The following is a 13,630-nucleotide window of genomic DNA, read 5'->3' on the forward strand; positions in this document are numbered from 1 at the left end:
TGGCACTGTGGAGGATTTATTCCATCTCCCTTACTCCACTTAAAAACGTGAAAAAGTTTTCTAGTATATTATATGGTACATTAAATAGTCCAATTTGAAAAATACAACTCATCCCGCAAAAACAAGCCATCGAACAGCTACGTCCATGCATAAATAAAAGTTATGATTTTTTGAAAGTGAGGGGGGAAAAACGAAAATAAAAAAATAGGGACTGTCCTTAGGAGGTTAAAGGGGTTTCCCCATCTCATAAAGTGATTGCATGCTGCTAATCACTTTATGATAGATTGTTGTCTGACCTCTGGGACCGGACTGACCCTGAGAATGAAGGTGGTCGCAGCGCTGCATTAGTTCGCAGTCCCCGTCTAAGTTTTCCCTGAACAGCAGATCACTCCACCACCCAACAACTGCAGCGCCCCCCCCCCCCCCATTCACTTGAATGGACTTGCTCTGCAGTTCTCGTCACAGCGAGCAGCTTTGTATAGAAGTATGGAATGCAACAGCACTCACAGTAGAAAAATCCAAACAGGATGAGGTGGAACAGATCCACAGCCGCTTCGGGAACTAGAACCTTCAGATCCCTTCAGTGATCCACAATGTGCACAAGGAAGCTGGCAGCATACATGGTGAAGTTTTAAAATACAAAAAACCTATTCTTCCATGTTTAAAATAGGGCCGGCAACATTTCGGACTATCCTGGTCCTTGTCAAGCCAAGTCGAAACGTTGCCTGTCCTACTTTAAACATGGAAGAATAAAGTTTTTGTATATCAAACTTCACCATGTATGCTGCCACCTTCCTTGACAGCGAGTGGCTTTGTGACATACAGTAATTGCTTTATAAGATAGAAGCTGAATAACCCCTTCAAAGTGGTATTCCTAACTATCAATGACCTAGCCTCAGAATAGGCCATCAATAGTTGATCGGCGGGGATCTGCTGCCTGAAACCTGCTGCCGATCTGCTGTGTGAGTGTACGAAGACGGAAGCAGACAGCTCTGTACACTTTGCAGCCCCCGGAGTTGGTATTGCAGGTGCCGCTCCCATTCAAGGATGGGTCAGCCATAGTTAGAAGCTGGACATTCCCTTTTAAAGAGGTTTTCTGGGGAAGATACTAATGATGACCTATCCTCATTGAAATCAACGCAAGCCGCCCCTGCAGTTACAAGCGTCGACCACTTCACAGAGGTCAGAGTAGAGACTCTCGCTGAGGATAGGTCATAAATAGTCTTCTCCCCGGAAAAACCCTTTAAGTCTGTTCCAATGTCTTTTGCAACTTCAGTGTATTATTTTTGGCCATTGACATTTATAATTGTACGATTGTGTTCTTTTGTCCCCCTCAGTGCTACAACTGTGAAGAGGAGGCGATGTACCACTGCTGCTGGAACACCTCTTACTGCTCCATTAAATGCCAGCAGGAGCACTGGCACGCTGAACACAAGAGAACCTGTCGCAGGAAAAGATGAATCGTCCCCTCCCTCTTGTATCGTCTCCTTGATCTCTCTCCTCAAACTCTTGTGTTCTGTTTTTTAATTTCCAAGATGCCGCTTACTATCTGCATACCATTTCCGAAGCAGCTCCTAGTTTGCTCAGTACTGGAAGCTCTGCCGATGGCACGCCCTCCAGTACTGAAGTGCTGAAAACTCTTCTCCACCAAGACCTATTTGCACAATCGTCCCAGTGCTTGTATTCAGTCTCTCTAACCTGTTTGCTGCCAGAGGATCCCGCAGTGTGTGTTTTTTTTTAAATTTTTTTTACCCAGATAAGTGCATGACATCTCTTCTGAACACACCCAAGGTTAGGCGGTCGTTCCTTCCTGTACTAACACACGAGAAGTCGGAAGCACGTTTTACATTCATAATGGAATTATTGCTGATACACGGTAGATTTCTCTCTAGTTGATTCTTGCATTTCAGGTTCGAGGCATTTTGTGTTTTTTATAATGTTTTAACCTTTTAAGATAATGTTTAACATGCGTACGTCGGCCGAGCAGCAGGGCTTGATCCTCCCCAGAGAGTGAAACAAAGCACCCTGTTTTGGTCTTACCAAGTAACCCTGGACCACAAATTTTAGCTTTTAGCGGTGATGAATACACAGTGAGCCAAATGCACGGTGCAAGTCATTTCTGATGGATCTGTGAATGTAAAAAAAACTTTAGGGGAGGGGGGTGTTATTACTTTTTAAAGGGGTATTCCCACCACAACAAGTAGTCCCCTATCCACAGGATAAGGGAATAATTTGCTGATCAGTGGTTGTGCAACCACTGGGACCTTCACCGATTTTGGAAATTGCAGCCAAACTCTTCCCGAAGTGTGGTCAACAAATGGCGCACATGCACATTTCCATGCCATTCACTTCAGTGGGACTGCTGGAGATAGCCGAGTTCAAGCTCTCAGCGATCTTTAGTGGTCTCATTGAAGTGAATGGAGCGGAGGTGCACATACGCATCCTCAGCTGCACACACATCGGGATGCTCTAGGTCTGCAGGTTTTTTTTCAGGTTTCCAGCCGTTTTCCCCATTGAGGCAGAGAATTTAAGCCCAGCACGTCATAAAGTGTGGGTAATGAAGGACATGTGCACCTCAGCTTACTTCACTTGAATGGAACCGCTGATGATAGATAGCTGAGTCCAAATGCTAAGCCATCTCTGGCGGTCCCATTACAGTGAATGGAGCGGAGGTCTACATGCTCATCTTCCTCTGCCCATACTTCAAGATGAGTCCGAGTTGAATTCTCGAGATCAGCGCGCGGGGGGGGGGGGGGGGGTGTACCGTCACAAATCAGAAAATGCTTCCCTATCCTGTGAACAGGGGATCACTTGCTGTGATGGGAGTACCCCTTTTAAGCAAAGCTTCAATATCTGAAAACCTGTCAAGCTTGTATTATTACGTTCCTTCTGCTTTTGAAAGGCATTATGATATTTTACTTATTCTGTACCAAGGGGGGTGTTAAGATTTTTTTGGGGGGGGAACAGGGTTCACAAAAAGCAAGAAATGTTTTTTTTTTCTTGCCTATTTTATTTGTATAGTATATCCCACGTTCATTACTTATCCTCAATATATAACTTTTATAAAGAAATTAAATATATTAACTTTTGATCGCATAGTTTTAAATACAGGTAATCTTATCATAGATCATAGGCATTACATTACAATTTGCACAGTTCATAGTCCTATGGAGGCGCACTCAAAAGAGCAAAGCAAAAATCAACCTGGGACAACTACTTACAGGGTTTATGAAGACCTCGTGTGTGCCCTAATTGTACCTTTTTGGGTTTTTTAACTTGATTTTTTTTTTTTTTTTACACAAATAGTTCACCTGTTCACACTACTGCTAGGCATTTACTGTTGTCACCGGGGGCTGTCTATCTGAATCCTCTTGCTCTGGGGACTTCTGATTGACGTCCTGAATCTACTGGAGCATCATATATACGAAGGATAGGTTATTCTATTATTTACTTACTTTTAAGTATCCGATTTCTATTTGTCGCGGGGTTTAAGACCTTACACAAAGTATGCACAATATCAGGGCACCACTGCCATATTAAGCTAATACAATGAGTATGTGCATGGTAAATTGTACTAAATAGCCAACAGCATAGGATGGAAACCTTAATCTTGTGAACAAACCCAATGATGAGTTCATAGGTTGCACTTGGTTTAAAGAAAGATCCAACTTTGCAACCAAGCTTAATTTTTCAAGGGAACCTGTCATCTGGTTCATACTGTCCGATATCCGGAAATGTGGGACATGTATGTACATTGCAGGGCAGGTATGTATTATTCTGAAATGCTGCAGCATGGCGGAATAAATATACTTTGAAGATCCACTCCAAACGGAGCTTGGAGCCATAAGGAGGCCCAGCACTGGACTCTTCCCACCCACATCATCAAAAGTGACAGCTCTGTCCTTATACACAAACAGGGAGAGAGCTGTCACTGTGAGCCATCTGGACGGGAAGAAGCCAGCACCTTCCCCACCCCATGACTCTGAAGATCTCGTCCAAATGGAGCTCAAAGTATGTTTCTTCTGAAACCCTGGAGCATTTGAGAATAAGACATAAAAGATTCCCTTTAAAAATAGCAAATGAACCAACTTTGGAAATGGTCTTTATTAAAAATCAATTGTTTTTGTGTCTACAGTTCTGACAGACACATGTTGACAACCATTCGCGCGGTATACAAATGAGAATCAATAGCCGACCTGTGCCTATATAGTGGCGTTCGTCAAGGAATACAGAGCCTAAGTGATGATGCAGAATCTGACTACGCAGGGTTTGTTTGTAGTCTGTAACCATAGAAACGCAGGTCTGCATAGGAGCTGTAAAGGCTAAACAATAGATTTTTAGTTTAAGGGTTCTATAGAAAATAGGGAAAAATGGACGTCATCCCTGCAGCTTGTGAGAAACCTGTTCTAGAATGTAACTAAGACTGTTTGAATGTAGCTCTAGACAAGAGGTGGGGGCAGAGCTTAAAGTTGTCCATACATATTTGGGATATCGATCGGCCAGTGTTGTCAATCGATCATCCTTGGGATCGTTCATACAAATGGTCTCGCCAGTTACAGCAAAGATAAAAGCAATTCCCAAATATATAGCTAGTTTGGAATAAATTCACCTATATTCACTTCTTTAACCCCTTAATGACGCAGTCCCTCTTTTTCCATTTTCATTTTTTCCTCCCCCCCCCCCCCCCCCTTCAAAAAAAATCATAACTCGTTTATTTATATAGCATTACGTCATACTGCCATTTAACAGGCAATCTATCAAACCACCCCACGGGGATGGCTTGATAGGCGGTCTGGTAAAGCAGCCCTGGGGCCTTCTGAAAGGCCCCCGGCTGCCATGACACCTGCAGGGCTCCCCCGATCTCACCGCAGGGGGGCGTGCGGGACCCCCGAACATCATTTGGGGCATTTAAGTGGTTAATAGCCGCGAACTGTCAATCGCGGCTATTGCCCGCAGGTGTCAGCTGTAATAAACAGCTGACGCCTGCACTGTATGAAGAGAGGTTGCCCCGCAACCTCTCTTCATAATACCCTGCCACTCCATGACGTACCTATACGGGAAGGGTTTAAAGTTATACACACACGCTCCACTCACTCCACTCAGTAGCCCCCTTGCCGAACCTGGAAGAAGCTGGTAGTAGCCACATGCACAGTGAATGTCAAGTAACTGCTACAAGCTTCTTCTGTGCTCGGAGCAGCTGTGACAGAAGCTCTTCCACTGGACAGGGAGACATTAATGCCTTATTAACGGACAGATTAAAGCCTCTGCTCCTGCAATCAAGCAGGAGCAGGTCGGGTTATCAGTTGTTAGTTACAGCTGAGGACCCGGAGGGGGAAGCGTTTTTTTTAACCGCTTCTGCCTTTTCCTTTCCACGGTACATAGCGCTCAATAAGTGATAAGTAGAAGAAACTGAAAGTATAACTTCCACTACGCGAGCCGGCGATCGAATGACTGCTGAGAGACCCCTATTACAGCAGAGCTTGCAGAGTCCTAGCAGACCCTGATCAGCTCTACCATTGACTATTAATGTTTTCCCCTGTAACTGGGGCTCTTATGGATGCGGCTCCTATGGATGCTATAAATGTTAAAAACTATAAATGTTTAAAAAAAAAAATCTTTTACCCCCAATAAACGGGAAAAAAAGTCAGTGAAGAAAGATGTAAAAATATAGCCTTGAATGTCACGGGGGGCGATTGGTTATTTCGGCCTACTATTTTCTGAAGTGTGTGACCAGTTTAACACGTCACTTTTCATTACTGTCAAGTTTGGTGTTAATCGGCCTGACCGGAATGAACAGTCAGGCAGTAGACTCTGCCTATGGCCCCGCCTACTACCCCATCTAGTTACACCCTAGGACCGGTTTCTTACAGGCTGCACGAACGGCAGCCATTTTTTTTTCCAATTCCTACACAACCTGTTTGAGACCATTTCACAGTTGCCTTCTTGTTCATTTTAGCATGGATTGGGTGAGAATTAAAGAAATGACGTATTGGATTGTATGAGCCAAAATATTGGTGGCGAAGGCAGGCGTCTACTTCCAGCCCACCAACGATGGTCTCTATCCCATTGATTTGGCAAAGGAGATACTAAACCAAATCATGAAGTGATGGAATAGTTTTATATTTTCAAGCATTTTTAATTCATTCCCAACCTACCAGAAACCAGTAGGAATCGCTTCGATGTCGGAGTCCCTAACGTCTGCAGACTCAACCACGCAGCAGTGACTTTCGGAAAGAACTCAGTGAAGCATTTGACGCTTCCTCCACACGCACCCCGAAAATGAATGCATGCCAGTCTTCTTGTAAATTTGTCCGTTTTCGCAACATCTAAAGAACATTAACAGTAGGAATGGATCGATCGTAAAAAGATTTTTCACGTAAGCTGTTTTAAAAACCCCATCAGTCGCCACATCTGTCACCATCGTATTGTCATATATCTTATGTTTTCACGTGTCAAACGAAGTTCATGTTACGTTTTTTTGGGGGGGGAGGGGGTAGGGATGGGAGTTCCACTTCTTACATTTTTATGTGAGGATTCTGAGCAGGAATGTAGAAAAACCTAACATGCTAGCTAATCGGTGGGAAGAATATCGACGAAGAACTGTACATATTTATTTAGCTCTTTGATATTTATTGCAAGCGATTAGAAAACGCCAACTGGGGAGCCATTACGGATACTGATGAAGGGGTAAGAGTCAATAAAATAGCCAGATTCCGGTTCCTACGGAACGCAATGCCTCGATTGGACCGTCAGATTTTACATAGACTCTCGCGGTGGCTTTTTTTGTTTTTTTTTTAATATATTCAGCTTCATACGTAAAATCAGCATGACGTGACTGCACTCTCCTTAAGGTGACATCAACATCTTCCTCAGTCCATCCATCCATCCAGAATATAGCACTCCAAAGCTATAAACGGGTTATAGTACAATCCTGGCAGAACACCTACTTTTATATTCTCCGCAGTATCGATCCAGACCTATGAATGAAAAGTGTATTGTGAAATAAATAGAAAAAAAAATACATTGATGTAATATCATTCCAAGAAACATACAATATAATGGTTATCTGCATGAGATTAAGACTTGTGTTATTTGGGCTTCTTTTCCTGTGTCTTTTTGACATGGTTGCACATTGCAGAATCAAATCTGTGTGAAAACAAAAAACAATTAAGATTGTGGCCTGGTTTTGTATATGTTGTAAGTTAAAGTTTAAAAACTTTAAAAAAAAAAAGGACAAAAAAAAAGAAAAAAATGTTTTGAGACCGTTACTACAAAAGCGAATTCACTTCTGTTTCTTAAGCTGTACTAAGATGTTAAGCTTGGCCACTATGCACATTGTAATTATCCATCGTGGCTGGTCTAGTTCTTTGACACATTCTGCCATTTTGTAAGCTGCTCTTACTAGCAATATGTGTTAACATTTGTTAATAAATGTATTTAAAATTAAGTCATGCTGTCCTTGTCAAAGGTACTTTTTTTTTTTCTGCAGTGTATTCTTTTTACAGGTGCCTGTTCAGTCCTGCTCATTGCGATACGGTAGCAGGTGAGGGAACGCAAAGAAAATCGCCAACGAGGAGGGAAACGACAGCTTTCATCTAAGTTTACCCGCTGGACTCCTGGTAGATAACAGCACAGGTAGTGTTCTAGAATACACCGAATCACCACTTGATTTGAGGCCCCTAAAAAACGTTTTGTAGTTGAACACTATTTTTTTGTGTGTGTTCTGCTTAACGTATGTGTTTTTCCTCAAATGCCTAAACATATGTAAATAATACAGCTTTACATTTCCATTCACTTTCCATTGAATGTAATATAAAATAATACACACATCAAACATACAGTTTCTTTTTGTGGAATGCAACTCTTTTCTGTCCCACAACAACAACAAAAAAAGTATAGAAAAGTGATGGAGGTCAGACCTAGTTATGCACTTTTGAACTACATTTCGTCACTTATAGACGATGTGTACGTCAAGCAATATTCACCATTGTTGGTTAAAGCACAATGTGAACTGTGACAATGAGGCTCTCTGTCTACACATTCTGCTGCTTTTATTTGATTTTGACTTTTTAAAAAACTTTTTATAGGTTTTAGTGCATCTTCGCTGTCTTCTTGTTTTATTAGTTTAAATGCTCTATTTTTGTTGTTTTATTACCCCCTTTACATCTTTATTGAGCTACATTGGTGTTTCTCATCCGTATCATTGGGGAACCAAGTGAAGACCATGGGTATAGCTTCTGCTACTAGGAGGCGACACGAAGCAGAAAGTGTTAACTCCTCCTATCAGCTATATCCCTCCTGCAGGCACCATGTTGATCAGTTTTTAGCTTAGTGTCTGCACGAGGCAGACCTGTTTAGTTTAGGTCTTCAAGAAAGTAATCTGATTGTGGGAATACAGGGAGGCAGGTCTCTCCATGTCCTCCCACAGTGCCCAGCCCACAGAAGTCAAAGGAGGCACAATCAATCTGTGACACTCAATCGTAGCTTGCCAGCCATAGGGTTCCCCACTCTGAGGCAACTCCCATTCTCCCTGACGGTGAGAACGGTGGCGAACACTGCTGGAGGAGGGAGGCCATGGCCGAACTGACGGAAGCACATATGGCTACGCGTTGGATGTGTCGGGATGTTCACCGGGAAGGGCTGAGTATTTAAAGAGTATTTAAAGAGGTGAGTATAATCCCCTCCCCCGACTCACTCTGTCTCTCCCTGTTCCTCTTGATGCTATTTGTGTAGAGGGGAAATCGGGAGCACTAGGCCCGCTCTCTTAAGCCATGTGGTGTCTCTTTTCTACCAGCGATCTGGGTCTCCACGGTGTGGGAAACTTGCTGGGTACGGTAGCTGCAAAATTTAGGTCCTGACTTCTTAGGCCTACCAGACCCCGTAATTTTATACTACTCCCTGAGGTTTCTGCGGCGGTGGGGTCCCTGCAGCAATGGTAGGTGGCAGTGGCGCTAATTGGTCTGTCCGGAAACCCCTAAAATTTAGGTCCTGGTCTTTTTTGGGCCTACCCATTTTTCCTCACAGTGCCAGGCTGGGTGATGTGCTGACTGTCTGCTGCCCAGGGTGGTCCTCAGTCCTTGCGGGCGGCGCTTTTCTGGCAGTTTTTCTATGGCTGGTGGAGGTTAAAAATTAGGTCTTGGCTTTGGGCCTAGCTAGGCCATGCCCACAAAATGTGAGCACCAAGTTTTACGCCTGTGCTCACTGTAACACAAAATTTGCATGCGGTCAGTCTAAACCACGCTGTGTAGACTGCCTTCCCTCATGGCAGGCTTCCGTAATACCTGCTATAGATAGACGCTCCTGCTGCTTTCGCCGACAAGGCGGTCAAACCTGAATGGGCGCTCTCCCTTGCTGCAGCCGTGTTCGGCCTGGCTAGCACATCAGCAGCCAATTTATGCAGGCTAGATAGGGACGGAAATTATTCCTCTTGTCGCAGATCACACAACAGAGGTAGAACTCCTCTGTCCCGGGAGTCATCTCATAGTGGTCCATGTAGCAGAGCTAGATCCTCTCTTCGTCTGCCTCTTAGCTCTTTACCTTCCGGGCTCATAGGCCTGCGGCCCTGGCGTTCATGGACATCAACCAGTTGGAAGGGGAACAATCTCGCTTCACGTCCCCCTCAGATATAGATCAGGATCAAGCATCTCAGTTGTCCACTCTTGTGGACAGCTTTATTGTGGCAGTTAAGGAGACCCTCCACGTGACGGAACAGCGTCAGCAGCTCCAGACGCAGCCAAATCATTTAGACAACATAGGCGCCCCCTTAGCTATTTCCTCTTCATGGGGAATTTAAGGACATCCTGGCTAAGAAGTGGGAGGTACCGAACAAGCGTTACAAGGGACCCGGCAAGGCTTGGGACATTATGTATGCCTTTGGAGAAATCCTGGTTAAAAAGTAGTCTCCTGTAGTAGAGTCCCCGGTGTCTTGCTTGTTCAAGCACACCACTCTACCCACGGCCTGCGTGGCATCGCAGTCCGATCCGCAAGATAGGAAGTTAGACTACCTATCTAAAACTATATTTGTGGCAGCAGGAGCTGCTCTGTGTCCCGTTTGCCTTTACATAGGTTAGTAAGGCCTCTATGGTGTGGGCCAAACTATTATGCCAAGGTATACTATCGGACGTCCTGACCAAGGAGTTGGTAGACGTGGCAGACAACATTGTTCTCGCCGGGAAGTTTTTAGGCACAGCTTCTTTGGATTCAGCGAAATTCTTGGGCCAGGCGTCAGCAGCATCCATGGCTTCTCTTCATACGCTCTGGCTTAAGGTCTAGGACGCAGATGTGACTTCTAAGAAAGCGCTAACGAAGATTCCATTTGTCAGCAACAGACTCTTCGGGGCCAGACTGGGCAAGATAATTAAGGGAGCTACTGGCGGGAAGAACATGCTCCTTCCCCCAAAAAGGGCTAAAAGAGGAAAGGCTCCGCTAAGGAAGAAATCCTCTTTCCGGTCCTTTTGGTTGCTCTAATCCACGTGGTGGTAGTGGTAGGGGGATGGGCAGCTCTCCCTGTTCAGAGACCTGTGGCTAGCTCACATGTCCGATTCTTGAGTACGGGAGATCGCTTCCTCCGGCTACGTCATAGAGTTTACAACGCTTTCATTGGATCGCTTTTTTAGATCAAGGCTCCCAAGGGCGCCAGAGAGGGCTTCAGAACGTATCCTGACAGTTGACTACCTGCTCGCTCAGGGGGGTAGTTATACGAGTACGTCGGTCCCAACACAGTCAGTGTTTTTATTTAAACCTGTTCATGGTACCCAAAAAGGACGGCACAGTCAGACCAGTTCCCAACTTGAAGCACATGAATCGCTATGTCACGGCAAGCTATTTTCAAATGGAATCCCTGGGATCGATCATCACATCCATGGAGCTAGGGGAGTTCTTTCCTCGATTGATATGAAGGACCCGTATCACCACATTCCTATACATTGGAAACCTCATTGGTTTCTACATTTCTAGATGCAGGGAAATCCTTATCAGTTCGCAGCTCTGCCTTTCGGTTTGGCCACAGCACCTCGAGTGTTTACGAAGGTACTTGCAACAATGATGGCTCTTCTTCATGCCAGGGGCATCGTCTCCATCCCAACCTGGACGGCATACTCGTGAAAGCCCTGTCTCGGGCAGACAATCTGGAGAGCCTCCCGATGACGCTGCAAACAGGTTTGGTTGTATCATCAACCACCACAAGTCATGTCCGACTCCAGCGCAGAGACTGGAGTTCTTGAGATTCATCTTGTCAGGACATCTTAGCACTATCCAGACTACAAAGATACATCAGTGGCTCGCCATATTAGTAGAATGCATAGTGGTGACCTTAATTGCCTGAGATTCATAGGCCTCAGTCAGACTCGATTGGGACCTTGTGGTTGTAATTTGGATCTCAGATTGAGACCTAAGTAATCTAAATGGATATTTAGGTTGACATCCATGAGTCCTACTGATCTTAGTGAAGATTTTCCATTGTCTCCATTTAAATAGTCCTTCTGGCTGATATGAATTTCCCGTATATGGATTGAGCTGATCTATTCTGTTTAAATAGACTATATGATGTTTTTTAGCTCTAGTTTGCTGTACTTGAGAGCGGATGTGTTTTACCTATATTTTATATTCTTCCTTTCTGTGGCCTATCTAGCCCATATAATATACCTTTTATAAAGATAGTGATATCTAAGACAGTGGTATTTGCTAGCATTGTTTTTTTGAGTATGCTCAGTGATGTGGATTAGACATTGCAATTTTTCTAAGTGTCCGTACAGATGCTATTGAGATGCCACATTGCTATATTCTCTGTGTTCAGGCATGCTCAGTTGATGCGGATAAGATCTGATACATTTTCTATATGCCTGTACACACGCTGTGCTTGCTATTTTTTCTAAGTACTTGGGCATGCTCAGTGATGGGGTTGGCATTCAATAATTTTTCTACGTGCCTGCACACGCTCTATTGAGATAAGCAATGCCTGCCATATTTTCTAAGTGCTTGGGCATGCTCAGTTGATGCGGGCAGCACTCACTAATTTTTCTGAGTACCTGCACATGCTCTGTTGATATAGCTGTGTTTGCTATGTTTTTCTAAGTGCTTGAGCATGCTCAGATGATGCGGATAGAATTCAAGAATTTTTTCTAAGTATCTGCACACTCTGTATTGAGCTAGCTGCACTTGCTTTTTTCGAAGTCCATGGGCACGCTCAGTTGATTCGGGCAGCACTCAGTTGTTTTTGTAAGTGTCTGCACATCTCTTCTTGAGGTAGCTATGCTTGGCATTTTCTAAGTACTTGGGCATGCTCAGTTTCTGAGTACCAGCACATCTGTTGATATAGCTGTGTTTGCTGTTTTTCTAAGTACTTGGGCATGCTCAGTTTCTGAGTACCTGCACATCTGTTGATATAGCTGTGTTTGCTATGTTTTTCTAAGTACTTGGGCATGCTCAGTTGATGCGGACAGCATTCAATTATTTTATCTGCACACGCTCTATTGAGATAGCCATGCCTGCTCTGCACTGGGCATGCTCTGGCAACACACTATGTTTGGTGGAGCCATTAATATGGGATTGGTCAAAAACTACAGTACCGTTTGCTGCCTGTTAAGATTTTCTCACATCATTATTTGTTGAGGTCTACTCAAAAAAAAATGTTCCGCCTCTCTTCTATTTAAAAGTTATCAGTTCAGCACTCGGCTCACTATAACCCTGGTCTTTTGCTTCTCCTGAGGACGCCGCAAGGCAAAACATGTCGGGGTGGCTATAGGTTAGATTTTAATAGGGTTTTGGTGGTGCTGACTTATTCATTTCCACATAGGCGTTTGGAAGTTGGCCATCCAGGCCTATGTTTTAGTGTGTATATGCACAATTACACACATGATACTAAGTGATGACTGCTGGTCACATTTCATTGCTACCACCATTTGTCTTTCTTTTTTTTTTTTTATATCATTCAATGTCGTCTTTGTCTTTTTTGAATAATAAAGTATTTATATTTTTAGGGGATATTACCTATGGGTATTTTTTGCATTTGGCAATTAGAATTGTGTTTATTTAACCCAGAGTATTCCTAGGGCAATTGTATATTATATTCCAGGTTCAACTGCAAGGCGCAGCACTTGGCCAAATCTCAAATTTCGCGGCCCTGGTGGTGGACGCATTGGTGTTTCTGTGGACAGAATTCCACCCACCTCCCGTACATCTTTTCTCCATTCCCGCTCATACCGAGAGTTCTCAAGAAGTTCAGGATTGAGGGCCGTCCGGTAATTCTGATGGCTTCAGACTGGCCGTGCTGAGCGTGGTACGCGAATCTCACAGATCTGCTCATCGACGCTCCGTGGCGCCTGCCAGAGCGAGAGGATTTCTCACAGAGTCGACTCTTCCGTCCGAATTTAGCGTTGCTTCATTTGACGGCGCGGCTGTTGGAGCCGCTGTTCTAAGGGCACGCAGGTTTGCGGAGCCGGTCATTCAGACCATAATAAAGGCCTGAAAAACATTGTCTTCCAGGATTTACCGTCGGGTCTGGAAACGGTTTTTTATTTGGTGCGAGGAACGTCGATTGCATCCAATAGGTTTCTCCCTGACCCATGTCTTGGATTGGACATGGGGTTTAGTTTGAGTTCCTTGAAAGGGCAAGTATCTGCTCGATCTATTC

At 44.2% G+C, this 13,630-nt stretch overlaps 1 protein-coding gene across 2 annotated transcripts in view; it reads left to right on the forward strand.

The window, feature by feature from the left end:
- ZMYND11 (zinc finger MYND-type containing 11) overlaps positions 1-7,447 on the forward strand; it is a 78,035-nt gene extending 70,588 nt beyond the window's left edge. For both annotated transcript variants that reach the window (XM_066585318.1, XM_066585319.1), the window contains exon 16: positions 1,338-7,447. In XM_066585318.1, the coding sequence (XP_066441415.1) occupies positions 1,338-1,460 (123 nt within the window). In that variant the 3' untranslated portion in view covers positions 1,461-7,447. The remainder of the gene's footprint in view (positions 1-1,337) is intronic.
- Positions 7,448-13,630: the final 6,183 nt, after the last annotated feature.

This window comes from Eleutherodactylus coqui, chromosome 12 (assembly GCF_035609145.1).
Source record: "Eleutherodactylus coqui strain aEleCoq1 chromosome 12, aEleCoq1.hap1, whole genome shotgun sequence".
NCBI classification, from domain to species: domain Eukaryota; kingdom Metazoa; phylum Chordata; class Amphibia; order Anura; family Eleutherodactylidae; genus Eleutherodactylus; species Eleutherodactylus coqui.